Below are 27224 nucleotides of genomic sequence, written 5' to 3'. Positions count from 1 at the left end.
GGCCGATTTCCCTCTTCCGGAAACCTAACCACCTGATTCCCATTGCCCTAATGCCCCGTTATTCACGGATTCGCTATCTGCCCCCGCAGAACAGAAAGAGAGGAGAGGAGAGCTGGTCTTGTGGTAGCAGGCATGACTTGTCCCCTTAGCTAAGCAGAGTCCATCCTGGTTGCATATGAATGAGAGACTAAAAGTGTGACCACTGTAAGATATTCCCCTCAGGGGATGGAGCTACTCTGGGAAGAGCAGAAGGTTTCAAGTTCCCTCCCTGGCAGCATCTCCAAGATAGGGCTGAGAGAGAGTCCTGCCTGAAACCTTGGAGAAGCCGCTGCCAGTCTGTGTGGACAATACTGAGCTAGATACGGTCTGACTCTGTATATGGCAGCTTCCTATGTTCCTAGAACCTTTGCAAATAATGGGGTTTTCCTGTATTTTCAGTTCAGTTTGGGATAATTAGATTTGGAATGACAGTGCCATTACAGATGAAGAGACTTATCTGCTTATCGGGAAGTTAATGAGGGCAGTTTTGCTGCTTCTTTACCAAAAAAAGTCAAGCATATTTATTCACTGAGCAGGAGAAGAGAAAGTTAGAAAAAGGCAGCTATGCTCAGGACACCACTGATTAGACAGCAGAAGGATGTTTGTACCACAGTTGGAGTTAGTAGTAGTCCAAGTATACTGTATGTGTTCTGAGTGGCAGACATTCTGCCACTATAACGCATGAAGTGGGGCCTCGTTTTGAAGTTCCATTGATTTCAATGGAATGTATTTCCTAGCAAGTGCATAAGATCACATAGACTAAGGGAAAATGAAGTACATTGTTAGTGCTGTAAGTAGAACTTTAAAGAAAAAATTACTCAGATGAACAACATTTTAGCAGCAATGTTCACATCTTCCAATTCACAGCGATAGTATACCTCTGTTTTCAATTCTACAAATATTCCTGCAAATAACCTTCCAATTTGTATATGTTAAGTAGGTGTGAGCCTGTGCAAATTCAGAGTAAGCCTGAGCAGCATTATTATGCTATGCTAAGGAAAGTTTTAAAAGCCTAGAAGTTTCCTTTATTCCCATTTGTTTTTTAAACTCAATCTTCATTTGAGGCTTCATTTTGAAGCTACTTGAAATCTTAAAAATTAAAAAAAGAAAAACATACCTCTTTGTAAAGGAACTGGAGGCATGCCTCAGCTGGTAACGGAGAACCTATTTCACAAATACAAGCAAGTTTATCAGTGTAGAATTGTTAACAAATTGCAGTATTGTAGGTTATGTAAAAGGACTCACTCTCTGATTTGAAGTTTTCTGTTCTGCAAATAGGATCATGACACTTTTGATACCAAAGCTCCCTTTTCAGATCTACTACGATCCTTGAAATAAAAATGTAAATGTTAGTTTAGGTAAATGCAAATGTATATATGGCAGTCAACAGGAATGGTCATAATTGCTATGTTCTGTACCCCTGCTCCATGTGCTATGCAAAAAAGGAAAGCATAGTTCTTCAATATCTTTGAGGAATAGGTATATAGAAAAGTAAGAGGAACTTGAGTTTCTCATAACATGATTGGTAGAGAGGGACAGAAGACTCTGAAGGGAGAGTGACTGAGGCACAAAAGAGGTGATAAGGGACACTGATAAGAAACTAATGATTATATAAAGATTGGGAAATCTGACTAACCTGAGAGAAAAATGAAGATTTCTTCCAAGAAACATAAGAAAGGTTAGGAAAGAATCAGATAAGGTAGGGAAAACAGCACCAGGTCTGGATGCGGTTTTCTCATCTGTTTATTGACTTTCAATACAATAAATATTTTTTGACAAAATATAAGAACATAAGAACTCTGCTGGGTCAGCCTCAGACCCTCTCTAGTCCAGTATCTTGTTTTCCACAGTGGCCCACTAGACTTAACACTATTCAAAGAAGGCAAGATAAAAAGGTTTACAATATAAGGTTACTCTTCATTTGGATACTATTGTTGATACTTTGGAGGAAGAATTTGCATGAACATTGTTATAGATGCCACTGAGGAAGACCAAAAAGGTGGAAAGGCAGAGATTAACAAGCTACACAGAAATCTGCATTCTTCAGATGAACTCCAATAATAAGAACAAGATAACAAGAGTAATAACTTTTGGTAAAGTCAATTATACACAGCAGTAGGTTCTTTCTACATGAACTTTGTGGAAAATGAACTATTTGGTAACAATGGAAAAATGACTGGTTCATGTAGTCTCGCTTCATTGGATGTATTACTGTGATTTTATGTAGATTTTGGATGGGAATTGATGCAAGTTCAGATTATTGGTTTTATTCAGGCTACTGGATATACAGTGAAAATAAATACTAGGTTTTTACATTTAAGATATAATACATTTCATGTGATATTACATAGAGGGTGGGTTTTTTGTATACTCCAATATAGTCATACACCATGTGAAAAAGGACTTCATTTTGTCTGTCCTAATTCACACTTAATTGTTTGGCTTCATCTACAAATTTAGCCACCTTGCTGCTTACCATGATTTTTAGATAGTTTATGAATAAAGCACTTTTCTCAATACAGATTCCTGGGGAATCCCACTTCTCTCCATTGAGAACATTGTCCTTTTATTCCTATCCTCTGTCAGAGGCGTATCTAGGGAAAATAGCGCCTAGGGCAAGCACTGAAATTGCACCCCCTGTCCAAACATCTGACATTCATCTTTCAGATAACTTTACCATAATATCAGCTCAAAAATACGAGTCAAGCTCATTAATCTTTTAATACTTCAAAAACCATTTAGCAGTGGACACAGCCAGACCAAAAAGTGCTGGGAAACTACAAATTTCAGTATCCTGGGGCTTATGAAATACCCAAATACTATGTGGAGGTGTACTTGGAAAACTAAACAGAAGTGCCTGTCTAATTCTCTACTATGCATTGTAGCATCACTATTACATAAGTTTTAAAAATAAATGGAGAATCTGACCTTTCCCAGATACTCTGAAAATAATTAAAGGATATGCAGAGTAAACTGTGTCACTGCTTGGAATATATTTTAGGATTTCAGAAAGATAGTTAAAATGAGAGAAAGAGAGCGAGAAACTCCCAGTGGGCCTTAATACTAAGGATTTCACACTGATTCAAAGACAAACTCACCATTAATAGCCAGATTATTAAGACACCACATTTAACTCACTTATCACAAGAAGCAAAGTAAGAGCAAATGAATACAATCCTGGCTCATAAGCTTCAGCTCAGTATTCACAAGCCCTGATTCTCTGTAAATAGTGCCAAACTAGGTGGCCAGATTTGGCTTTTAAAAAGCCAAATTCTGGCTTATGGCCCATTTGACCCATGAGTATACCCCTTAGGTTCTGGCAACTCTGGTGCCAAACTGAATATGTGTACAGTGACCAGGGGCGTAACAAGGCTGGAGTGGGCCCGGAGACAACATTTTAAAATGGGCCCCTCGCGCGCTCTCTCTCTCTCACACACACACACACACTTCACAATATATCATCATGTGACATGCCTCTGGGGGGCCCCTCGAGGCGTGGGGGCCCCCAGGCAGCCGCCTCCCCTTGCCTAATAGTAGTTACGCCCCTGCTTCAAAGCTTTCCCAGCTGGCAGCTTTGACAGAAGGCAAAGGAAGGAGAGACTCTTTCAGGACCAGGCGACTTTGCCAGGAACAGAGGTATCTGTCCGTCCTCCACTCTCCTCCTTCAGCCAGCCCCCCACCAGATCTGGTGGTAATGGAGTCTCTTAGCCTCCAACAGAAAGAAGAGATGGCTGAGAATCCACTGGAAGATTTGTTCCACTACCCGCACAGGCCACGAAAGTGAAGAGAAGATGATGCAGAGAACGAAATATGTAGAGAACTTTTTAAAACAATTCTCTCTAGCTTTGTGCACAATTCAAAATGCAGATTTGACTGCATAAAGTCTACAACTGCAGTAATAAGTATATTTATAAACTGGGAGACTTTGGAGACAAGCGCCCCACCTCCACCCAGAAAGGCACAAGATTTCAGATGGTCTCCCATCAAGTGTATCAGACAGGAAGATGGACAAGATTCCACCCCACCCCACCCCCCCACACAAACAAATAGAAGGAAAGGAAGACTTTGTGGGGCTGATATCTTTTTAGGGGAGAAGCTGCAGTCTGCCTGGCTGTGTTTTGTTTTGTCCCTCGCCCCACCGCCAGGACCTGTTTGTGGTGTACACTGTATACAGGTTGTACGGATCTCGGACATAAAATATGAATAGACTCTAGTTTCTCATAAATTTGTTGAGGGGGAAGGGGAGAATGGCCATTTCTGTTTCTTTGTCCAAATGTCTGAGAAGACATTTATAAAGCAGCTCTCTCTCTTTCACTCACACACAAACACACATCTCGAGGAGACATAGATTCTCTTGTCTCCTTTGCTGCCCCTGGTTACATGTGCCTGCTGCATTCCACCAAGGGCACACGAAACATCTGATGGTCAAGTTTCCCACTTCCCCCGAATGATTTTGGGCTCTCCTCTTCTTTAATGTGGCTGATGGCGAGCAGGTTTGCCAGGTCTGACCAAAGCGATTCCTAGAATAGGTTTCGCTGCCAGTCTGCGTCTACTGAGCTAGAAGGAATGAGGGACTGACTCCGTACGGTAGAAGGCAGCTCCCACTGTTCCTAACCCCGCCGCCTTGCTCCCAGACACCTGGCTGAAGCAGGGGCAGGCTCCAGTCTCCAGCTCCGCTTTCTCTCGCTTGTTTGCCCTGCACGATCACAGGAATCAGGAAGTCTGAAGCAGCGGGGGGCCATGCCAGGCGGGGGTGCATTAAAACTCACCAGATCTTGCAGGGGGAGAACCTCAGAGGGTCCCCGGCAGCACCCCTGACCACTTGGCAGAGGGAGAGCAGGGAAGAGGAAGTGCCGGGGGGAGCAACCGCCGCCGCCAACATCGGGGAACATGCCGTTTGTGAAACTTAGAGGAGTTTTTTTTGGGGGTGGGGGGAGAAATGGGGGGGCATCCATGCCCATTGGGGTGTCAGCTAACTAACCTGAGGGTTCCTGAGCCTCTTGCCGCTCCATTTTGTTTTATGTAATACGTAGGGTGAGTGAGTCTCCTAGCTTGCTTGCTAGATAGATTGGCGGTAGGGCACTAAGAAAAATGGCGGCGACCTCTTCCTTCCTTGCTCGGCAGCACGTGCTAGGCAGCAGCAGCAGCTGAGCTGATCATGCGTGTTTCTGGGTAACGTGCTGCACCAGCAGCAGCCAATGGGTGGGGAAGGAGGAGGAGCCCACGGCCACACAACTAGGCAAAAGGGTGGAGGGCGGGCAGAGGCAGCAGGCAGGAAATATGGCACTCCCCGGAGCTGGAACAAAGGCGGAATTTTTTTTAACATTTTAAAAAAAATAGACTCATTCAAGAAAGCTGGGGCCAGCGCTGGGTGGGGGAGGCACGTGACATGTCTCTCAGGGGCCCCCTAAGCTGGGAGCCCCCGAGATAACTGTCTCCCCTTGCCCGATCATAGTTACGCACCTGCCAGTGACTTATATTATATTTATTTTTTTTAAAAAAAATTTTTACCTGTAGCCCCTTCGGGGGGCTTCCTAAAGGCCATGGGGGGGATCTGCAAAGGTTCCTCCTCCCCCGCCGGCCTCGTAATTCATCATTGCAGCCCATCCCAGGCTGAGGGCCTTGCAGCGACCATTTGAGCATGTGTGGTGGCCATTTAAAAAAATTTTTTTTTTAAAAAAAAAGCTGCCATAAACAAAATGGCCACTGCACATGCTCAACTGGCCTCTGCGATGCCTGGCATGGTCTAGGGCATCACAGAGGCCATTTGAGCATGTATGGCAGCCATTTTGTTTTGGGCAGCCATTTTTTTCCATTTTAAAAAATGGCGCCCCACCTTCAAGTGGCGGCCAGGGCATGTGCCCTGCCTGCCCCACCCTAGATACGCCCCTGCCCTCTGTATACAAGTTCTGATTATAAACCCCCATGCCTGATGCTAAATCACACTTCCAAAAAATTACCTCATAGCAGGATCAGAATTCTACATGGAGAAAACTCTAAAAAGAGAAATATAGTTGCCAATTTGAGGCTGCCCCCCGCCTCCCAAATGGCATCAGGATTGTGTCAGATGAGTTAATTGGGCAAGTTCAGTAGTCCTTAAACAAAGGGGTGATTCACATTATTACCCTGGGCAGGTGAGGAAGGCGCAAGGGGAAGGCTGCTTTCACCTTACCTTCCCCCCAGATGACCAAACAGGTCCTCTTCGGCATACCTCTCACGTGCCCACACAGGCCGCCTGCTCCGTGCAGCAATCTGTGCCATGTGCGTTGCATTGGGGATTCCTCCCTCAAATGGGATAAATTCCCCCTCTTTGTACCCATCGCATGCAGCCCGTGGAGTCACAATATAGCCAGTAGCTAAAAGCTGGCTAAAAACCGAATACCTCGGATAATACCTCAGCTAAATATGCTGGTCTTGGACCATAAAAAAGATGATTTGATTTGATTATCTCAGCTAAAAGCCGGGTTTGTTAAGAGGGTTAGGCAGGCGGGGAGTGGAGGGATCCGAGAGGATCCCACCGCTTCTCACGTCCAGGCTAACACTGCCTGGGGCAGCCCAGGCAGGATTAGGCTGGTCAGGAGAACAGCCTCAAAAGATCCAGTAACCAGGGGAAAGGATCAACTGGTCACAACATCAGGTGATTGCAGCAGTGGAATACAAGGAATAAAAATCCAAAGGAACTAATAATAACAACAACCAGAGCTAAAATGGTTCTGAAATAATAAGGACAAGTTATCCAGAGTATTTTAAGAAACAACTGAGGTCAGGCTTCTTATGAAACAAAACCAGAGAAAATCACATATAATTTTCACACACATCTGCATTAACACTTTCACATATTTACCCATATTGTCCATTTAACCACAGTTACCAACAGACCAGAGTGTACAATCAAAGTGTAAAACAAATAGCTAAAGAACCTCTGTTTGATCCAGTGAGTGATCTATAAATGGACTTCTTTAAACCCATGCACAGCCCCTGCTGCAAGCTCAGTTTCTGAATCACCAGATGATGGAAGTTTACATAGTGTAGGTACTGGTTAAATCTTGGGGAATTTTAAAAAGGCAAGGCAACATATACCCAATTAGGCATATACATTCCAAGGATTGAGTGACTAAAATATCCAGCATTCTAATTTTTTTCATCTGTGTGTAGAATGAGTTTTGTTCTGGGCAGGAGTATTAAGGCAATGTGTGCACACATGCCTTCAGAATGGGGCCTTCCCGATTCAACCTGAGTGGGATCTAAATTTAACTGAGTGGACATAAAAAAAACTTGTGAGTGAGCATCAATACTTAGGCATATGATTGCTGGTAACAATATTATGAGTAAGCTACTGAGAACCAAATTAGTTATTTGGAAATTAGGACTCAAATCACCACCACCACATGTTGAGAAGTGGGGAAGGACTGATTAATTCATGACTAGTGCATACCTTAGCAATGCAATTTTTAAAAAAGCCTCCTGATCATGAGATTTTAATAAATTTGTGGATATGGCTTTGTAGCTCTTAAGAACCTTCCTTTTCTAAATACACAGAAACACATGTGCAGTTTAATATCATACTTGAGAAGTTTATTGAAGTACATCAAAATTCTGGATAGAGACTACCAATGTTCTAATTTTCTTTATATAGTAATGGGCATCAAATCACCCTATTAAAAATTCTAAATATTGTTACATAAGCCCTTATCATACTACTGAAATATTTTATATTTACCAGAACCGAAAACCTATTGAACAGGGACTATTTTGAAGTCAGAAGTATACATACATTATATTGTTACTTTTGTGAGCTCTGCCAATATTTTTGCACCAGCGGTAGTTGGAGATGTCATACACAAGAAGCTGTTCAAGAGAAAAATAATTCCATCGTCGTATCCCTGGAAAAGAAGATATTTCATTCTGTACACAGCTTGAATAGCTTTAGATAATACCTTGTGTGGAACATTAAAAAAACAAAAACCTTACCTCCTTTAACATTATCTTTATTGACTAAAGAGAGAACAAAGTTATCAATTTCTGGATAAGGCGAACACTGGTATCCTCCTATGGTGCCTACAAAAGAGAGGTACAAGGATTACTAAGGTTCTTCTGAAGCACATACAGATTGAGCAATAAATAAAACAAAAACACTATCAAGAAACTTAGATTATCATTGCAATATAGAGCCTGTAATGATCAGCCCCGCCACTCCCCTAAAGAGTGAACCAGAAGTAAATCCTGTCCTGACTTACAGGCTGGTGAGCTCCCAGGATCAGGCAATCAGCACCAGGTGGGTGGGATCTAGAGGGCCATGAGGCAGGAAGAAAGGGGTTTCTTTGTGCAGAAGCAACTAGGCTGCAGGTGAGAGAGGATGGGTGGAAGGTTTAGTGAGGAGCAATGAAGTTTTGCTGCCTCATGGTCAAAAGCTAGCCTGGAGAACTCTCTCGTGGATGGACATCTGCAGATCCTTGAGAGATAGGATTGCAGGAAGCTTGACTCTCATCAGGTTTGGAGTAAATTCAAGGGTGCGGGGGAGGAATCTAGGCCTTCTGGCTTCTGGAAATTTAGTCTAGGGAACAGTTTGTTAGTCAGTTTGTGTTAGACTTTTATTTTTCTTTTGTGTACTCTGTATATCCCTGCAACTGGTGTATTGTTGTTTTACCTAGAACGTAACTAAGCTAAGAAAGCCATAGCATGTGCCCATCCATCCAGCTAGGGTGTTAAAAGAGTCTCTGTAAAAACTTTAAAAGGTGCTTCCGTATTTTCTTGCATCCATATTCTTTGCAACTGAGTAACCCCAATTATTAAATCCAATTATCAGCTGGAGTGCTTTTTGGAAGGACCCTTGTAATCTACTGAGTATTTTTACCTGTAACTAAAAGCTGAGAAAACCTCAGACGGAAACTGTAATGTTTTGAATAAAGTTTCTTTTTCTTTTTTTCTTTTGTTCTTTGCAAATTTTAATCAGCCTCTTTGAGTGGATTTTTAACTCAGGAAAGGGGGGGCTGAAAAGGGGTTTACTCTTGGGCAAACACACCTCAATTTGATCATTCAGCTACCAAAGTTTCTCACTACATGTAAGCTTGTATGTAGAAGGTTTTTGGACTTCTCCAATAGAAGAGAGAGTCTCCCTGGAATTACACCCAAATCTAGGGGGGTGGGTTTAAGCTCTGTAATAACTGTGTGGTGGTGGCAGCGAATAAGCTACTAAGTACAGGAAAGTTTAAAGGAACAGCCTTTGTGGGTGAAAGCATAGAGAGGGGAGGATTCAGAATTTTTCTTCCCCTCACGTGGGCTGGCTCTAAGACAAAAGGCTGGGTAAAATCCATTACAGAGCCCCATGTCCTTTTGTACCTAAACCATTTCTACCTTGTTTGGGCTCAAATCTCTTGTGATCAGATCATCAGCCATGTCAAAGTTAAGTAATCTAAAAACCTTTGGTTCAAGATAAGAGTTAAGATACTTTAACTGCTAACTTGGCAAAGAGGCACCTTTTAACATGGTGGTCAGGGGCGGAGCCACCATTGGGCAAATGGGTTCAAAGAACCCAGGCCACGGACAATCAGGGCTCACACGGGGGTGCTCCTTTAGCACAGCCCCCGTTCGGGAGTTAAACAGCTGTTGCGTTCGCGGCGTGGCCAAGAGCAGCTCTTCCCTCCCTTTAAGGCAGGGAATAGCCACCCCTGGCTGCACTTCAAACGCAGTGCCAGCCCAAGTCTAGCTCCCGAAGGGGCCACACAACCCCTTCAGGAGTTAAATGGTCGGTGCTGCAAATGTAGTGCCAGCCGGTCTCCAACTGAGTCCTGAATGGAGCCGAGCTGCTCTGTTTGGGAGCCAGGCCACGCCCCCTGAGTCTGACATCAGATGCGGGGGTGGGGTGAGCGGGGCCACTGCCGCGGCTGCAGACAGGCCACTGGCGGCCAGGCTCCACACCTGGTGGTGATTCTCTTTATTTAGCAGGGGGAGAGTAACTGGCCCCATCCACCCAAAGCACAGTACTTCCAGTGACTGTTGCTGGTGTCTATCTTATGTTTTGTTTTGGATTGTGAGCTCTTTGGGAACAGGGATCCATTTTATTTATTTATTATTTCTCTGTATAAACTGCCCTGAGCCATTTTTGGAAGAACGGTATAGAAATCGAATGAATGAATGAATGTTCACTCGTGCTCTAAAAAGCATGAAAATTGCAAGTTAAGGTGCCCATCTTAACTTCAGTTACAAAGTTCCATTCTGTCTCCAATGCTCTTTAACATCGATATGAAACCACTGGGGTAGATCATCAGGAAATTTGGTGCAAAGTGTTATCAATATGCTGATGACACCAAAATCTATTTCTCCCTATCAACTTCATCAGAAATGGTATAACTTCCGTAAATGACTGCCTGGAGGCAGTAATGGGCTGGATGAGGGAAAACAAATAGATGTTGGATCCAAATAAGGCAGAGGTACTGATTGTGGGGGTCAAGAGACGGTTTAGATCTGCCTGTCCTTGATTGGGTTACACTACCCATCAGGTACGTAGCTTGGGAGTGCTCCTGGATCCAGAACTCTGATTTCTCAGGTTGAGGCAGTGGCCAGGAGCACTTTTGATCAGCTTTGGCTGATATGTCAGCTATGCCCATTTCTGGAGATAGATTATCTTAAAACGTCAGTACATATGCTGGTGACCTCCAGGCTTGACTACTGTAATGCACTCTACATGGGGCTGCCTTTGTACACAATTTGGAAACTACCACTGGTACAGAATGCAACAGCCAGGTTGGTTTCTGGGATAACATGAAGAGACCATATAACACTAATTCTGAAAGAACTGCACTGGTTGCCAATATGTTTCCAAGTGAAATACAAAGTGCTAGTTATTACCTATAAAACTCTGAACAGCTTATGCCCAGGATATTTAAGAGACTACCTTCTTTATCATGAACCCTGCCTTCTATTAAGATCATCTGGGGAGCTCCAGTTATAGTTGCCACCAGCTCGTCTAGATAGATAGAGGCTGCAAAGGCTTGTACAGTGTCTTGTAGAGCTGCATCAGGCAGAAATTCATCAGGGGCAGCCCTAGCAAGTTATTGGGGAAGCTGCACCTGTTGAATTTCTGCCGGGATGAATCCCTCTTCAACCCAATGTCAAGGTAAAAGCAACAATGTGAAGTGCGGATCCAGCATAATATACACGACTGTACCAAGTGCTTACAGTTTATATGGTGCAGAAGTTAAGATGGGCACCTTAACTTGCAATTTTCATGTTTTTTAGAGCACAAGTGAACATTTAAAGCATCTTAACTCTCATCCAAATCAGAAGGGAATTACTGAATTTCCAGCCTTTTGAAAAAGGAAAATCTGATTGGGCACTGTGGGAAAGAGAAGTGTAAAAACAGGTTGCTCACCTGTAACCAATGATCTGGTGGTGATCTGTTGCAGTCATAAGAATGGGTTCTGTGCCTGTGTGGGACCATTTGGGCAGAATTGACTAGCTCCTCCAAGCACTTAGCCCCGCCTCTTGCATGTGGTGTTTGGGCAGGCTAGCATTTCCACCTCAGTTCCTGGAGGACTGACACTAAGATCTAAATATTGTATTGCAGCAGTATACATCTTCACAAGGTAAGCAGTGTTTTTCTCAATCTGCAAACATACATGTTGTCACTTCGCATTCTGCAGCGGGGCCAGTGGGAGGGTCTTATGACTGCAACAGATCACTACCAGATCATTGGTTACAGATGAGCAACCTGTTTATCTGGATCGTGATCCATTGCAGCCATAAGAATGGGTGACTAACGAGCTGTCCGTCTGGAGGTGAGTGTAGTACCCTTTTCAGCACACCCCTCCCGAAGCTGGCCTGAGCTTTTGAGCAAAGGTCCAAAGCGTAATGCTTGACAAAGGTATGCTCAGAGGACCAAGTGGCTGCAGTGCAGATGTCTCTGAGCCTGATTCCTGCCATATGGACAGCAGAAGCAGCAGAAGCTATAGTAGAATGGGCCTGTATGGTTTTAGGAGGGTCCACCTTTTGATGTTTGTAAGCTAAGAAGATCAATTCCATGATTCAGCGGGAGAGTCTCTGTCTTGATATCTGGTAACCTTTCATGTTACCCTTGTAAAAAACAAAAAGTTGTTTCTCTTTCTGTAGGGCTTCACCATTTTCAAGTAGAAAAGGAGAGCACGTCTCACGTCCAGGGAATGCAGCGAGTGCTCAAGAAGTGTTGTGGGATTCCAGAAGAAGGTAGGTAAGACAATGTCACTATTAATATGCAAGTCAGTTACTATTTTAGGTCTGAATTCAGGATCCATGCATAGCACTACCTTAGCCTCATGAAATTTAGCATAAGGCATATCTATCCATAGTGCATTCAGTTCAATTCAATAGAAATGCTGTTTCCAGTGTCACTAATTTAGGAGGTGCCATAGCCATAGGCTCGAATGGAGACTCTGTCAGGGTTGAGAGAACAAGGGAGTGGGGCTCCATTGATCTGTGGGCCGCCGGATTGGCAGTTAAAGGTTATTTATCCCCTTAAGGAATCTCTTTGAGTCTGGATGAGAGAAGAGTTTTCCTGTCCCATCTGGAATGGCAAGCAGAAATAGCAGCCAGGTGAACCTTGATGGAGACATTGGCCAGGTTACTGTGCTTTACAGAGATGAGGTAGAATAAGGCCTCCCAGGAAGTAGCAGCACGAGGTAGGAATCTGCATTTCTGGGCATAGAGTCTGAACCATCTCCACTTACTGTTCTAGTTTACTCGAGTGGATTTCTTTCAGTTATTAAGGAGGATGTTAGTCAAGAGCCTATCCTCCATGTGGTCAAGTTCAGAGTCTTTAGGTCGGAATGGCGTAGCTTTCTGCTTTCTTGTAGGAGAAGATCCTCATGCTGGGGTAGGCACCTGTGGTAACTTCTTGACAGTCTGAGTGCCCGTTGAAACCATGGTTGCTGAGGCCACCATGGAGCAATCAAGATGCTGTCTGCAGGATTTTCACTAGTACCCTACCCAGTGGGTAGGGAGGAAAAATGTACAGAAACCTTTGACCTCAGTTGAATTGGAAAGCATCCCCTTTGGAGTTGTGGCTGATGCCTGCCCTCAAGCAGTACTGGGGCACTTCTTGTTTGTGGATGTAGTGAACAAGTTGATTTCTGGTGTGCCCCACATTCGGAACAACGGATGGAAGTATTGAAGATTGACCTCCCATTCGTGTTGGTACAGATAGAGTGAGGATCTGCTGAGATGGTCCGCCAAGATGTTGTCCATCCCTTTGATGTGGATTGCAACTAGGTCTATTTGATGCAATATGGCCCACTTCCAAATCTGGAGGCTGAACATGCAGAGGGAGCATGTTCCCTCTGATGATTCAAGTTGTCACAGATTAATGAGTTGTCACCATTCCTCCCTGACGATTCAAGTAGTAGGCAACAGCTGTAGTATTGACTAGACTGATTTGGATGTGCTTTCCTGTCAGGGATGGCTGAAAGGATTTGAGAGCCTGAAACACTGCCAGGAGTTCCAAGAAGTTGATGTGCATCTGGCGTTGGCTTGGAGACCATAGACCTTGAGCCTGCAGGTCCCCGCAATGGGCTCCCCAGCCCCATAAGGATGTGTCCATTATCAGTCATACCAGAGTTTGGGGTACCTGGAAGGTGACTCCGGAAAACAGGTTGGTTCGCTTTGCCAACCATTGTAGGGACACAAGGACTGATGGTGGAATCATCATCAGCATCTTTGTGCTGTCCACATCTGGGCAAAATGCAGAAAGAAACCAAAGTTGGAGATGTTGAAGATGTAGTTTGGCAAAGTGGACAGTGCAGTTGCACAATGCCATGAGTCCCAACAACCTCTGAACCTCGTGGGTTCTCTGTGTGGGTTGGCCCATGAATGATGTTACTAGCAGCTTTATGTGGAGGAAGCACTCCTTGGATAGGAACGCTTTTTGTAGCTGTGCATCAAGGACCGCTTCTAAGTAATCCATTCGTCTGGTTGGCTCTGACCTGGACTTCGACCAGTTGACCTGAATACACAGTTCTTAGAGTAAATTCCGGACTTCTGAGACCTGCAAAGCTAACTCACTTCTTTGTCTGCTTGCCAAGAGCCAGTTGTCCAGGTACGGAAAAATGGTTACGCCTTGCACCCAAAGGTGAGCGGTGATGACAGCCATGTATTTATTTATATGTATAACAAATATCATGTATTTATTTATTATGACCCCATGTATTTATTTTGTAAATACATGGGGTGCCATTGCTAACCCAAAGGGTAGGACATTGTATTGAAAGATGTGGTGACCCAGCGTGAACCTCAGGTATTGTCTGTGATTGAATTGGATCCCGATGTGGTAGTATGCATCCCGGAGATCCAACACTGCGAACCATTCCTCCTTGTGGAGAAGAGGAAGGATGCTCTGCAGCATCACCAAGCGAAGCTTGCACATGTCCACATGACGGTTCAACCATCAAAAGTCCATTATCAGTCTCAGTCCCCCGTCTCATTTGGGAACTTGGAAGTAGCGGAAGTAAAAACCCCGCCACTGATCTGTCCACCGAACAGGGGATATCGCCCCCTTGTCCACGAGAGTTTGAACTTCGACCATCAATAACGGGGATGCAGGAGTGTATTTGATCCTGCTGAATGCCAGCAAGGTCTCCAACTCGATAGCATAACCCATTTGGACTATTCAAAGGACACACCGGTCTGATGTTATGTTGCGCCATGCGAAGGCATGACTCGCCAGACTGATGTTGGAGGCGGCTAAGATAGAATTTTGGAGGAAGTCTGACAGTTGAGACTCTTGAACAAAGCAAATGAGTGGACTGGCCACTTGATCAAAAGGTACTGCTTGTTGGAGTCAGCAGGCTTAGTGCATTGAGCTTGAGAAGCCCTAGGCTTCTGGTTAAAAGGCTTTCTCCCGAAACGCTGATGAGCCTTACAGAAGTCACTCCTGTCAGTTTGCTTGTAACCTGAATATTGCCATCAGTTATATTGGCAGTATTTTGGTGTAAATGATTAAGTCTGCATTGAAAACGTTTTTGCAGTTGACTTTCTGATGGATTCCATAGTGACATCCGTTGTTTCACAAAGGAGGCCCCTCCCATCAAAGGGCAAGTTCTCAACTCCATCCCTCATGTCGGGCTGAAGTGTGGTTGACCGTAGCCAGGCATGTCTTCTCAAAATTATAGCCCCTGCCAAAGTCCAGGACTCTGTTTCTGCTAAATGCTTGGCACTGGCCAACTGTTGGCATTTGAGTAGTGTAACTTTAGTATATATATCATTAAATTTAGCCAAGAACTCTTCAGGCAAGAGCTCAGCCTGTTGCTGGAAAAGATCAACCCAAAGGGAGAGTGTGTATTTTGCAAAGCAAGCTGTACAATTGGCTATCTTTACTGCCAGAAAAGATGTTGAATAAATCTTACGTCCTAAGACGTCTAACTTGCACCCTTCTTTATCTCCTGGAGTAGTGTGCCGTCTGCCAGGTTTGAAAGAAGTACAACCTATCACAACTGAATTGGGGAAGGATGTTTTAAGAGGAAATCATTCTCATCCTCCTGGATTCTGTATAGATTCTCCAGACGTTTTGAGGTTGTTGCCAAAGATTGTAAAGTTTGCCATGAAGATTTGGCAGCTGTAGAAATAACTGGTAGCATGGGAAGATGTAGCGGTTGGGTTGAAGCTGTAAAGTTCAGGAACTTAAACTGGGTCCTCTGCATCAAGGTCTTGCTTCTTTTGCTCTATCCCCAGAGCCAATGCCATTTCGGAGATTTGCCGATGATACGAACGCATCTCTTTGTGGTGTCTGAAGGCACCACCTTCAGGGATGGATTGTCAGGGTGATCAGACGAACTCATGGTCGAAGTTGAAGAATCGGATTCATAATCGTCCATCAACACCACGGTGTGAGGTGCAGCAGAAACAGGGACCTTCTTTTTGAACACCTTTTGAGTGGTGGAGGAAGTCGTATCAAGTGTAGTTTGCGTTGGCTGGTTCTTGAGAGGTTGGGGTTGAAGTATCTCTGCAGCCTGTGTAGAGATACAGAAAGGTGAGAGAGGACGCTTCGGTACCGCATCCGTTTCCAGAATAAGAGAGGTAATCTGAGTTGACATCCAAGTCATAACCGGAGTAGGTACCAGGGTGACTTGCATCGATGTTGAGAGCAACGATGTAACCGGGATTGGCAACTCTGAAGGAGGAGTGACTTGAATGCCTGTTGGAACCATCAACGTCAGTAGTCAACATCGGGCCTTCCAAAGTTTGTAGTCCTGGTAGTCAGAAGAGAAACCAGGGGGATGAAAGCATGTAGTGTCTTCTGCTTCTCCTTCAGGAAGTAAACCCTGCGAGGTTGCGTAATCTCTGGCTGCCCTCCACACATGTGGGCTTGCAGGTTGTGGTGTCGAGAGTTGACTCGTCATTGGCTGAAAGGCAGACAACATCGAAGCACTCGGTGTTTCAGGCATCGACAGAGACATGTTGTCATCCTTGGTATCGAGTCCATGGACCAGAAATGCGCAGAAAGTGGCACTCAGAGGGGTATTTTAGATGGAGTCCAACAAATTTAACAGTCTTTGGGCATCACCAGCCAGCGTGGTGTAGTGGTTAGAGTGCTGGACTAGGACCGTGGAGACCTGAGTTCAAATCCCCATTCAGCCATGATACTTGCTGTGTGACTCTGAGCCAGTCACTTCTCTCTCAGCCTAACCTACTTCACAGGGTTGTTGTGAGGAGAAAGCTAAGTATGTAGTACACCGCTCTGGGCTCCTTGGAGGAAGAGCGGGATATAAAATGTAAAAAAGAAAAAAGAAAAGTAAAATCGCCCAGTTCCAGATTAGCATATCATCCTCAACATCGATGTTGAATGAAACCGGCGAAGGATGGGAAGCCTGGGTAGTTGTGTGTGCCACTGGTGTCTGCTTTAGCGTCATGGCCGGTGAAACAGAATGTTCTTGACGCCGAGAAGTCGGTGTCACTATCGACGTCGAAGCTGAGAGTAAATCTCAGCGCAGATCTGTTCCCACAATCAGAACATTAGGGGATGTAGGAAGAGTCTGAGGGGTCCCAGAGATCAACTGGAGTGTCAGAGGGGAAGGAGTAGAATGGAATGTAGCCTCGGCGGTAGTTTGAGAGCTCTTTTCCCAGTGCTTCTTATGTGGAGGTGCTTGTTCTGTATCGGAACTTCAATGTCTATATTTATGTTTCTTGCGATGGCTCAACTCCAAAGGTGGTTTCTGTCATGGGCACACACTCCTGCAATAAGTCAAGCAACAGCAGGAATGTGTAGGATAAGCTTTTACTAGTAGCAAAGCAAAGTCAATGGAAATTACCACCTTGAAACTGTCAGTCCATAAACCATAGTCGGGTCCAATTAGGGTCAATGCCAGGGGAGGGGTCGATTGCCAGTTCCGTAGTCCAGGGGGTTCCTAAGAGAGTCACAAGTCAAGAGCCAGGCACAGGGTCAAGAATACAGGAGTAATCATGAACAAGGTGCACAAAGCAAGGAGCTGGAACTGCACGCCAAAGTGGTCAGTTGAAATCAGTGAGGTACAGAGTAAGCATTCTGAATTTATACCTCTTCAAGGTTAATTGCAAGGTGAAGCCAACTAAGGCCCCGCCTGCCTTTGGAATTACAGATTCAGACACCTCCCTGGTCAGACTCTGCAGCCAAATGGCTGTTTATTCTCTGTACAAAATGCTGCTCCTTTCTGCTGTCATGCCTACTCACCACGTAGCTCACTGGTCTGCTGCTTGGTCCTGGCTCCTCCCCGTCTGAAGAGGGCATTGGCTGCCCGGCAGCCTCCTGCTGTTCTATAATAGGTATGCTCTCCATCTGTGGGGCTCCCTCCTCAGCATCCTGTAGCAGGACTGTATCAGGGCACTGTGGGTCAGGCAGTTCCTCAGAATCTTCTGAATTGGACCACTACCTGACAGCTTCGATGCCTTAAAAGGGTTGACAGAAGTAGTCAAAGTCCGGGGCGAGGATTTAGACTGTGCGGCAGCAGTCCTCGACACCGACTTCAGTACCATGCTTGAGGCAGACTTCGACACCGTGCCCAATGTCGAGAGTATAGGACATGCTGGCATCGGATACCCCAGGTGAAGCACTTTGACATAAAGAGCTGCCCTCAGTCAAAGAGCTCTGTTTTTTTCTGTTTGATGCGAGAAAGTTAAACAGATTTTACATACAGAGGTATTATGCTCTTCCCCCAAACAAAGTAAACATAACTCATGATTGTCAGCTGACGGAAGTTTAGCATTGCAGCGGACACAACGTTTAAAAGTCTTCTTTTTATCCATAGTGTGAAATAAGGGATTTAAGTAAACTCAAGTGAAATTTCAAGTCCGAGTTCAATCCGTATGTTGTAACCAAGGAACTGATTTATCGTTTCACCGGGCTGGAAGGAGCTCAATGTCTGAGGTGCCGACACAATGGCAGTCAGAAAGGAACTGAGGCGAAAATGCTAGCCCACCCAAACTGAAGAGACGCACCACATGCAAGGGGTGGGGCTAACCACTTCAAGGAGCTGGTCAATTCTGCCCAAATGGTTCCGCGCAGGCACAGAACCCATTCTTATGGCTGCAACGGATCACAATCCAGATCAGTGGCTCTTACTCATACTAAGTGGAGCCTCCATATTCACAGGTATACCTCTGATATTTTATTTATTTATTTATTTATTTATTATTAAAACTTTTATACCACCCTTCCAAAAGGCTCAGGGTGGTTTACATATAACATGTTAATGTTCAAAGACAGAATGTCTATAGCATGTTAATGTTCAAAGACAGAATTATAGCTCCTCATAGGCCAAAACAAAAGCCCATAACATGAATAGTAGAGGAAAGGGAACATTAACTACAGAAGTGTCCTAGACTCTCCTTATTAAGAAGATACATTCAGAATAGGGAAGTCACTCTCTTTAACATTGTTCTTGACTGTGCAGCCCCAGGCTTGCTGCTCCCCTCCTACTCTTGGCACCACTAGCCCCCTCAGCTCTGAGCCAGCCCCTAGCTTGCTCTTCACTCACTCTCCTCCTCCTGCTGCCAGCACCACTTCTTCCCAGCTTGTTTGCAAGGCAGTAAGCAGCTGAATGAGCTCTTTCCTCTTGCACATGAGCATGAGGAAAGGGCACATCAACCCCTTACCGCCATGTGAGCAGACCAGAAAATGGTAGTGGTAATGCCGCATGGTAAGGAGTAGATGTGCCCTTTCCTTTCACTTGCATGTGAGAAGAAAGGGCTCACTCAACCACTTACCACAACATGAAATGGCCAAGAACTGGAAATGCCAGTGGCAGGAGGAGGAAATAGGGAAAGAGAGAGGGAGGCCAGTCTGGGGTTGGACCCAGTGCTGAGAGGGCTAATACTAGCCCAGATCGCACAGTGGCATGTGAGCTGGGCCTTGGCAGGTGGGGGGCTTAGTGGGGTGGTGAGTGTGCAGAAGGGACCACACCCCATGTAGCACAGCAGCAGCCCTCACTTCAAAAATAGTGAAAATCACTGCTCTAGAATTTGCCAGGAATCTCCAAACTCTGGCTTCAGAACTCTGTCAGCAAAATCACAGATCTGCACCCTTAGTTTTATCCTGTTTTTATGGGAACGTCAGAGGCTAATAACTCAAGAAATACTGGATGGGCCCCTCAAAAAACAACACAAGAGTATGCTTCAGCATATACCTCAATTTTTAAAAAGAAAAGACATTTTTAAAAAGTTAAGTGTGTGTTAACTAGTGGCTAAGAGAAGAAGAAGAAGAAGGCAGCCAACAAGTTGCTTTCCAAAATTTAAGGGTCAATATTTTCACTGCTGCATCTCAGCCATTTTACATCAGATCTGTACCAGATTTGGGTGGTGGTATCACTTTTCACCTAATTGATGTCTGCAAACGTTCAGGCAGATCGGAGATACATTTTCAATTTTATGGTCAAAAGAATGTATAAAATTTATAATGGCAGAATGTTGAAACTCATCATCTTAACCACAGTGGCACTACCGTGCCAGTATAATATAATAAAGTTGAATTCTGAGCCCTCTTCCTTCAAGTCTGCACTGAAAAAGTAGTAAAATATAGCTTGCTCTTCATATCTACTAGTAGTGTGCACGGACCGGTTTGGAGGCCATTCTACTGGCCTCCGAACCGGTCCGGACAAGGGGTGGTTTTGTTTCGGGAGGGTTAGGGTGGGGGGTTCCATTAAGGGCGGGGGCTTTACTCACCCCTCCCGCGCTTTGCTGCTTTGGCGCCATAATTCGTTTTAAAAATGCGCCGCAGAATTGCTCTCCGCCCGCTCGCCGCTCCGGGGCTCCTTCTTGTCTTCAAAATTGGGCGGCAGGATACTTCCCTGCCGCCCCCGAAGCCCCCTCAAGCCATTTTAGCTCTTTAAATCTCGCCCCGGACCGAGTCCTATAGCGCTCGGGCGGCGGGGAGATGTCCGTCCGTCCGCCTGCCCCCTTCCCTGCCTTCTGCAAAGTGCAGGGAGCCTTCTGCGCACGCGCGCACAGAAGGCTCCCTGCACTTCGCAGAAGGCAGGGAAGGGAGCGGGCGGACGGACGGACGGACATCTCCCCGCCGCCCGCCCGAGCGCTATAGGACTCGGTCCGGGGCGAGATTTAAAGAGGGGGCTTCGGGGGCGGCAGGGAAGTATCCTGCCGCCCGATTTTGAAGACAAGAAGGAGCCCCGGTCCGGAGCCATAGGAGCGGCGAGCGGGCGGACAGCGATTCTGCAGCGCATTTTTAAAACGAATTATGGCGCCAAAGCAGCAAAGCGCGGGAGGGGTGAGTAAAGCCCCCCCGCCCTTAATGGAACCCCCCACCCCAGTGCCGAACCGCAGGTCTGCGGTCCGGTGCACACCCCTAATATCTACCTCGGTTGCTCTAGTTGATGACCTACGCCGGGAACTAGACAGGGGGAGTGTGTCCCTGTTAGTTCTGGTGGACCTCTCAGCGGTGATGGATACCATCGACCATGGTATCCTTCTGGGCCACCTCTTGAGTATGGGAAGCGGAGGTACTGCATTGCAGTGGTTCTGGTCCTTTCTTGGGGGGAAGGGTCCAGAAGGTGGTGCTAGGGGACTACTGCTTGGCTCTGTGGCCGTTGGCCTGTGGGGTCCTGCAGGGTTCAGTCTTGTCCCCCATGCTGTTTAACATCTACATGAAACCACTGGGAGAGGTCATCCAGGTACTTGGACTGAGTTGTCAGCAATATGCCGATGACACTCAGCTCTATCTCTCCTTGTCACCTGATCCTAGGGAGGCGGTAGATGTGCTGAATTGGGGGCTGGAGACCATGATGGGTTGGATGTGGGCTAATAAACTGAAATTGAATCTGGACAATACAGAGGTACTGTTGGTCAGTAGGAGAGCCAATTGGGATGAGGAGATTTTACCGGTTCTGGATGGAGTTGCACTCCCTTTAAAGGAGCAAGTACGCAGCTTCGGGGTACTACTGAACCCAGCTCTGCTTTTGGAGGCTCAGGTGAAGATGGTGGCCAGAGGTGCCTTTGCACAGCTTCGGCTAGTCCACCAGCTTTGTCCCTTTCTCAAGAAGGCAGATCTGGCCACGGTTACCCATGCCTTAGTCATGTTACGGCTGGATTACTGTAACAAGCTCTACGTGGGGCTGCCCTTGAAGAATATCCAGAAACTGCAGCTAGTGCAAAACACGGCAGCTAGGGTTTTATCTGTAGCTGCCCGATGGGAGCACATCATACCCATTCTGAAAGAGTTACACTGGCTGCCCGTTCGCTTCCGGGTCCAATTCAAGGTGCTGGTTTTGACCTTTAAAGCCCTTAACGGTTTGGGCCCGAGGTATCTGAGGAACAGCCTGCTCCCAAGGGTTGCTGCCCGCTTGACAAGGTCATCTGAGGGGGCTCTGCTCCAGCTGCCGACAATGAGAGAGGCTAGGTTGTTGTGCACTTGGGACAGGGCCTTCTCTGTTGCTGCCCCCAGACTCTGGAATGCTCTCCCGGTGGGTATCCGCTCCTCAGTCTCCATCACAGTTTTTAGAAAGCATGTCAAATTGTGGCTTTTAACCCAAGTTTTTATATGATTGTCTCCACTGCTGCTTCTTGTATTTCGTACTGTTTTTATGCTTGTTTTAATTTATTATTTTTTAATCAGATTTGTTTTTATACTTTTTAGCTCATTATTTTAATGTGTCTTTTTAATAATCATGTTTTTAAATTTTATTGTGAGCAGCCTTGAGATTTTCTTAATGAAAGGCGGGGTATAAATTTAACAATAAAATAAAATATCTAGCCTTCTCAACAACTTACAAGCAGAATGAACACTAATGGTGCAGCGGGAAATGACTTGACTAGCAAGCCAGATGTTGCCGGTTCAAATCCCCACTAGTATGTTTCTCAGACTATGGAAAACACATAGATCTGGCAGCAGCAATATAGGCAGATGTTGCAAGGCATCATCTCACACTGCGCAGGAGGCGGCAATGGTAAACCCCCTCCTGTATTCTACTGAAGACAACCACAGGGCTCTGTGGTTGCCAGGAGTCGACACCGACTTGACAGCACACTTTACCTTTACCACTGTGTTTAGAAAAAGCACATTCCTCCTATGAGCAAAATGGTTTAACCCAATTGCTCATCAGAAGCTTACATAACATTAAGCATAGTTGCTGACATACGGTGCAAGAGTACGTAAATCTAGTAACGCTGTGTTTGCACAAAAAACGCTGTTATAAACGTTTATAAGAATAAGTCCATTGCTCTCCTGTAACACAATATGCCCAAACACGATATTACTAGGCTGACGTACTCATGCACGGTATCTCAGCCAGTAAGTATGTTACTATACTTCACAAATGTTGATGGTACAGTCGTCCCTCGCCTATCATGGTTTTCCCAAACATGGATTTGAGTATCCACGACTGGGAAATTGTGACCGCCCTCACTAACCACGACTTGAGTATCTGCAGTTTGGAGATTTAAAAAAATTGGGGTGTTTTTTGGTAATTTTGGGGGTCAGGGGGTGAATCTTTCAATTTTTTACTTTGTTTTCAGTCGCCTTACGATTGTGATTCCCCTAACACCATTTGCAATTGAAACCAATGGCTCATCTACCGCAAATTTGCCAACTGCAATGGTTTCCAGGAATGAAACCCTCACAGTTGGCGAGGGACGACTGCAGATGTCCCTTTTCAAGTGTACAGCTAGAATAAGTTTCTCAGTTAATTCAGATATGTTAAAAATTGCATCACCAAATGCTGAAGTAAGACCTAGACAATGATGAAATTATCAAAACTATAAACATTACTTCTAAAAGTGATATTTGTATTTAACATTAATTTAATGGAATTACCTGGAAGGTGACTAGGGACGTTGCCATCTAAACAAACAGTCTTTTTTCTGGTCTCCTCTGGATTGCTACAGGACAGAATTTTCAAACTGTTTGAAAATCTAACCAAAAAGAGAAAGTGGGAATACAGGGATTTTAAAAATAGGATTTCAGACATACTGGGCACAAGCAGCTTTCTCCACAAAGCAGCCACCCTTCTCTGGTTATAATATCTTCCCAAACTATACTCACATCAAATTTGTCCCAAATCCTTCAGGTTATGGCAAACTGGCTAACATGTGGTCATCTACTGCTGTTGCAAAAGAAATAAAATCCTCCCAAGTCACATAGTGTGGCGACTCCCATCTATACATCCCACTGCTCAAGCCACCATGTGTCACAAGCCACTTTATAAGTGCTAATCCCATGAATGCCCAGCACATTCTACCCTATATATAAAAACGCTTTTGTATTTTATTGTAACTTTTTATTTTTAATGTGCTTTTAATTGTATGTTTTATTCCATTGCTTTTTCTTTGTGAGCTATCCAGAGAAAAACAGGTTGCTTACTTGTAACTAGATCCTAAAGTGATCCTTTAGAATTTATACTACCTGCCCAACCACCGCACTGCAGGTGTGAATGTATGTGCATACATCGGAATTCTCTCACTTACCAAATCTACCCTTAGTGGTTGGACTCTCAGCAGATTTTCAGGAACTGAGAGACGCTTTAACTGCCTAAATTAACAGACACATTCGTGGGCAGCTGATGTTAGAGTAGGGCTGCACAACTTTGGCCCTCCAGCTATTTTAGACTACAACGCTCATAATCTCCAGCCCATAGCAGGAATTATAGGAGTTTTATTTATTTTATTTATATACCACCCTTCCAAAAATGGCTCAGGAGGTTGTGGGCCAACATCTGTAGGAGAACCGAAGTTGAGCAGCCCTGTGTTAGTGTCATGAGGCGCTTTAGAAGACTCCAGAGAGTCGTGCAGGTGCATGCCATTATATATGGATTCACTGAGAATCATGACAAGGATCAATTGTTATGGGGTGGCCAATCAATAAAGTAGTTATGATGATGATCATTATATGGCCATCCAGATGTTGCTCCCTTGTTTGTAGGTTTTTAAATAAAATTCCTTTACTAGTTCAAGCTGCTCTCACGACTGATCTATGTTAAAGGCCCTTGTGGTAGTATGGCTAAAAGTGTAGAAATGAATTAATACAGATACTAACCCTATTCAGACATTATATTGTAGAAGTGTACAGATATCTGTACACTAGTACATTTTCTGTGAATGACTGGTACCTGTGTTCATTTTCAAAGTGAACCTGGGTACAGCTATTGTTGTATCTGTTCAACATAAAATGTGAATAACTGAAAATGTGTGCAGATCTGTACCTGTATACACTGTACTCATACAATTGTTGAACATGTGTGAATAGGCTTCAATATAAAAATTAGAAGGTATTAATTAAAAAAAATTAAACATATCTTTTCAGATATTGAATATTTCGGATACTGAATACATATTTACAAGGTAAAACAGGATGGTATTATTTCAGGTTTTCCAAATAAAAGTGGCAAGAACTAGGACCTGGTTCTTAGTCCACACCTGATATCAAATTGAAAGCCAAATTTCCCCAGTCTCTCCCACGCACCCCACAAGCTCACTCACTCTCTGCCTCTAGCATCTTTGCCTAGTTTCCTTTCAGTGAATTTAGCTGTTGTGTCTTCCATGCCTTGCTTAATATCTTCTTCTTCCCTTCCCTTCAGCCTCTCCTGCGGTTTCTTTTCTTCCTTTTTCAGAGCCCCTGGTGGCGGAGTGGTAAAACTGCCGCCCTGTAATCAGAAGGTTACAAGTTCGATCCTGACCAGGGGCTCAAGGTTGACTCAGCCTTCCATCCTTCCGAGGTCGGTAAAATGAGTACCCAGAATGTTGGGGGCAATATGCTAAATCATTGTAAACCGCTTAGAGAGCTTCCAGCTATAGAGCGGTATATAAATGTAAGTGCTATTGCTATTTTTCTATATCCCTCAGTGAAGCCACATGAACTGACTCTGTGCATGTCTGTGCTTGGCCTTACATACAGCCCACCTTGGAACCTTCAGAGACCCCGGACCAACTGCCTTATTTAACTGTCATCCAGTCTTAACCTCATTGGTCTCTGACCAAGAGAGAACACTGACGTGTTGGCCTTTACTTAGTTGAGCTGTTTCGTTCCCCTCAGCCACTATAAATGGTTGAAGCCTCAGAGTTCCTCAGACGATCACAACAAAACTGTTCAGCCAGCTCTGCCACAATTATTTAGCAACCACGTTAACTGTCAGAAGCAGTTGCTATCTATATCCAACAGGGGTTGTAAGCTTGGTAAACAATAAAAACAGAACCATAACAACAGAGTAACACAGTTCTCTCTGGGGTTTTACAGAACTCTTCCCCACAGAGAACACTTATGTAGAAGTCAACTCCAAAATATCTGTTAGGAAAATAATTTAGAATTCCAATAAAGTGATGTTATTACCTGACATTACAGATCAAAGAAAAAAGGAAATATTGCTCTTCTGTGGAAGTATCCTTTACAGGTCTGGGAACAAACTTATTATCTTCAGCAATGTCCAAAATTATATGGTTTCCTGCTTTTGATGCCCTGTATAGCCGGAAGTTTCTGTTCTTTGTATAAACACCTAGAGAAAGAAGTCGTCATTGGATATATTTACAATTAACATTTTTTTTAAAAAGCAGAATTGATGGCCACAAGCCACAGTGCTCATGGCCATTCATTACAGACAATACAAATTTGCTTTAAACTCTCTGATTATAAGTCCTCAACCAATCACTGCATTTCTTTAGACAAAGAAATAATAAATCAACATGATCCATCAAAGAGTAAAACAGGATTTGTTCATTATGAGTATCCAGGACCAAAAAATCCTCTCACATGAAAGAGCTATTTATTGCTTATAGAAACATGTTCCTCCTTGTGCAAGCTTGTGGTAGAAACTTGCATGATAAGAACAAAACCATATCCAGAGGAAGCACAAATGCAAATTCAGCACAAAATGTCATAATTCAAATTTGACTCTGAATTTTAACCACGTTCAAACTTTGTTCAAGATTTGTCTGAGGAATTTTTAAAAACAAAACTTGAGTCCTGTTGGTTTATTTTAAGTATTGGCTTGTCAAAATTACTGACTGACATTCAGAATAACTGTTCCTTCCTCATAGCAACACTAGTGCTATGAAGGAGGGACAATTTTGCCCCCTTCCCTCTGAAGCCCAATGTGCCTCCCTGAAAAACTGTTCCTGAGGGCTGATACTAAACTTGCTCGCTACACCATTTTGGGTGCTTCAATGTACTCCTCAAACCAGCCATTTAGACATTTTCTTTCCTTAGCCTGCTTGGAAGCAAAGCTGGGGCTAGCTGCATTCCAAAAGTGACAAGTTGTTCTGTTAAAGTCTTTTCCCCATGGTGTCTTCAGGCCATTGTAAGGCTGCAATGGACTAAAGGAAATGCCCTTCTGATTGCATCTGAGCATATAAAGAAAGACACAGGGCAGACCAAGTTAGAAGAATAAAACAGGCAAAAGCAAAAGCAATGCATGCTCTCCCCCCCCCTTTACTGATAAGAAATCCCAAGGCTAAGTCAATCATCTCACCTTGTTTCCTCCCCACTGTTATCAAAATCGAGTGAGAATGCCAGAAAGCATTACTTATGTGCTCCCCCCTCCCATCTCTATTCAGGTGATTGCTTTCAGCGATCTCTATGTACAATGTTTTCTTTAAGGAGCATACAGAGGGAAACACTCCAGACAAAACCTAACCAATACTTAATATTACTTAATAATACTTAATATTCACACCATTTGGAGCAAAAATTCAAATACACTGTAAGTTTCTTAAAGAAGCACCTTATCAGTCTCATCCAGTGAAACCCTTTGGTT

General features: G+C 44.5%; 1 protein-coding gene across 4 annotated transcripts in view; it reads right to left on the bottom strand.

Annotated features, from left to right (window-relative positions):
- PRIMPOL (primase and DNA directed polymerase) overlaps positions 1-27224 on the bottom strand; it is a 90136-nt gene that overhangs the window by 4576 nt on the left and 58336 nt on the right. For all 4 annotated transcript variants that reach the window (XM_053253443.1, XM_053253445.1, XM_053253442.1 and 1 more), the window contains exons 8-13: positions 25805-25967; positions 23297-23394; positions 8011-8097; positions 7814-7922; positions 1285-1367; positions 1157-1203 (exon numbers count right to left, since the gene is read on the bottom strand). In XM_053253443.1, coding sequence (XP_053109418.1) covers positions 1157-1203; positions 1285-1367; positions 7814-7922; positions 8011-8097; positions 23297-23394; positions 25805-25967 — 587 coding nt within the window. The remainder of the gene's footprint in view (positions 1-1156; positions 1204-1284; positions 1368-7813; positions 7923-8010; positions 8098-23296; positions 23395-25804; positions 25968-27224) is intronic.

This window comes from Hemicordylus capensis, chromosome 5 (assembly GCF_027244095.1).
Source record: "Hemicordylus capensis ecotype Gifberg chromosome 5, rHemCap1.1.pri, whole genome shotgun sequence".
NCBI lineage: Eukaryota > Metazoa > Chordata > Lepidosauria > Squamata > Cordylidae > Hemicordylus > Hemicordylus capensis.
This window is presented reverse-complemented; position numbering and strand designations above follow the sequence as displayed.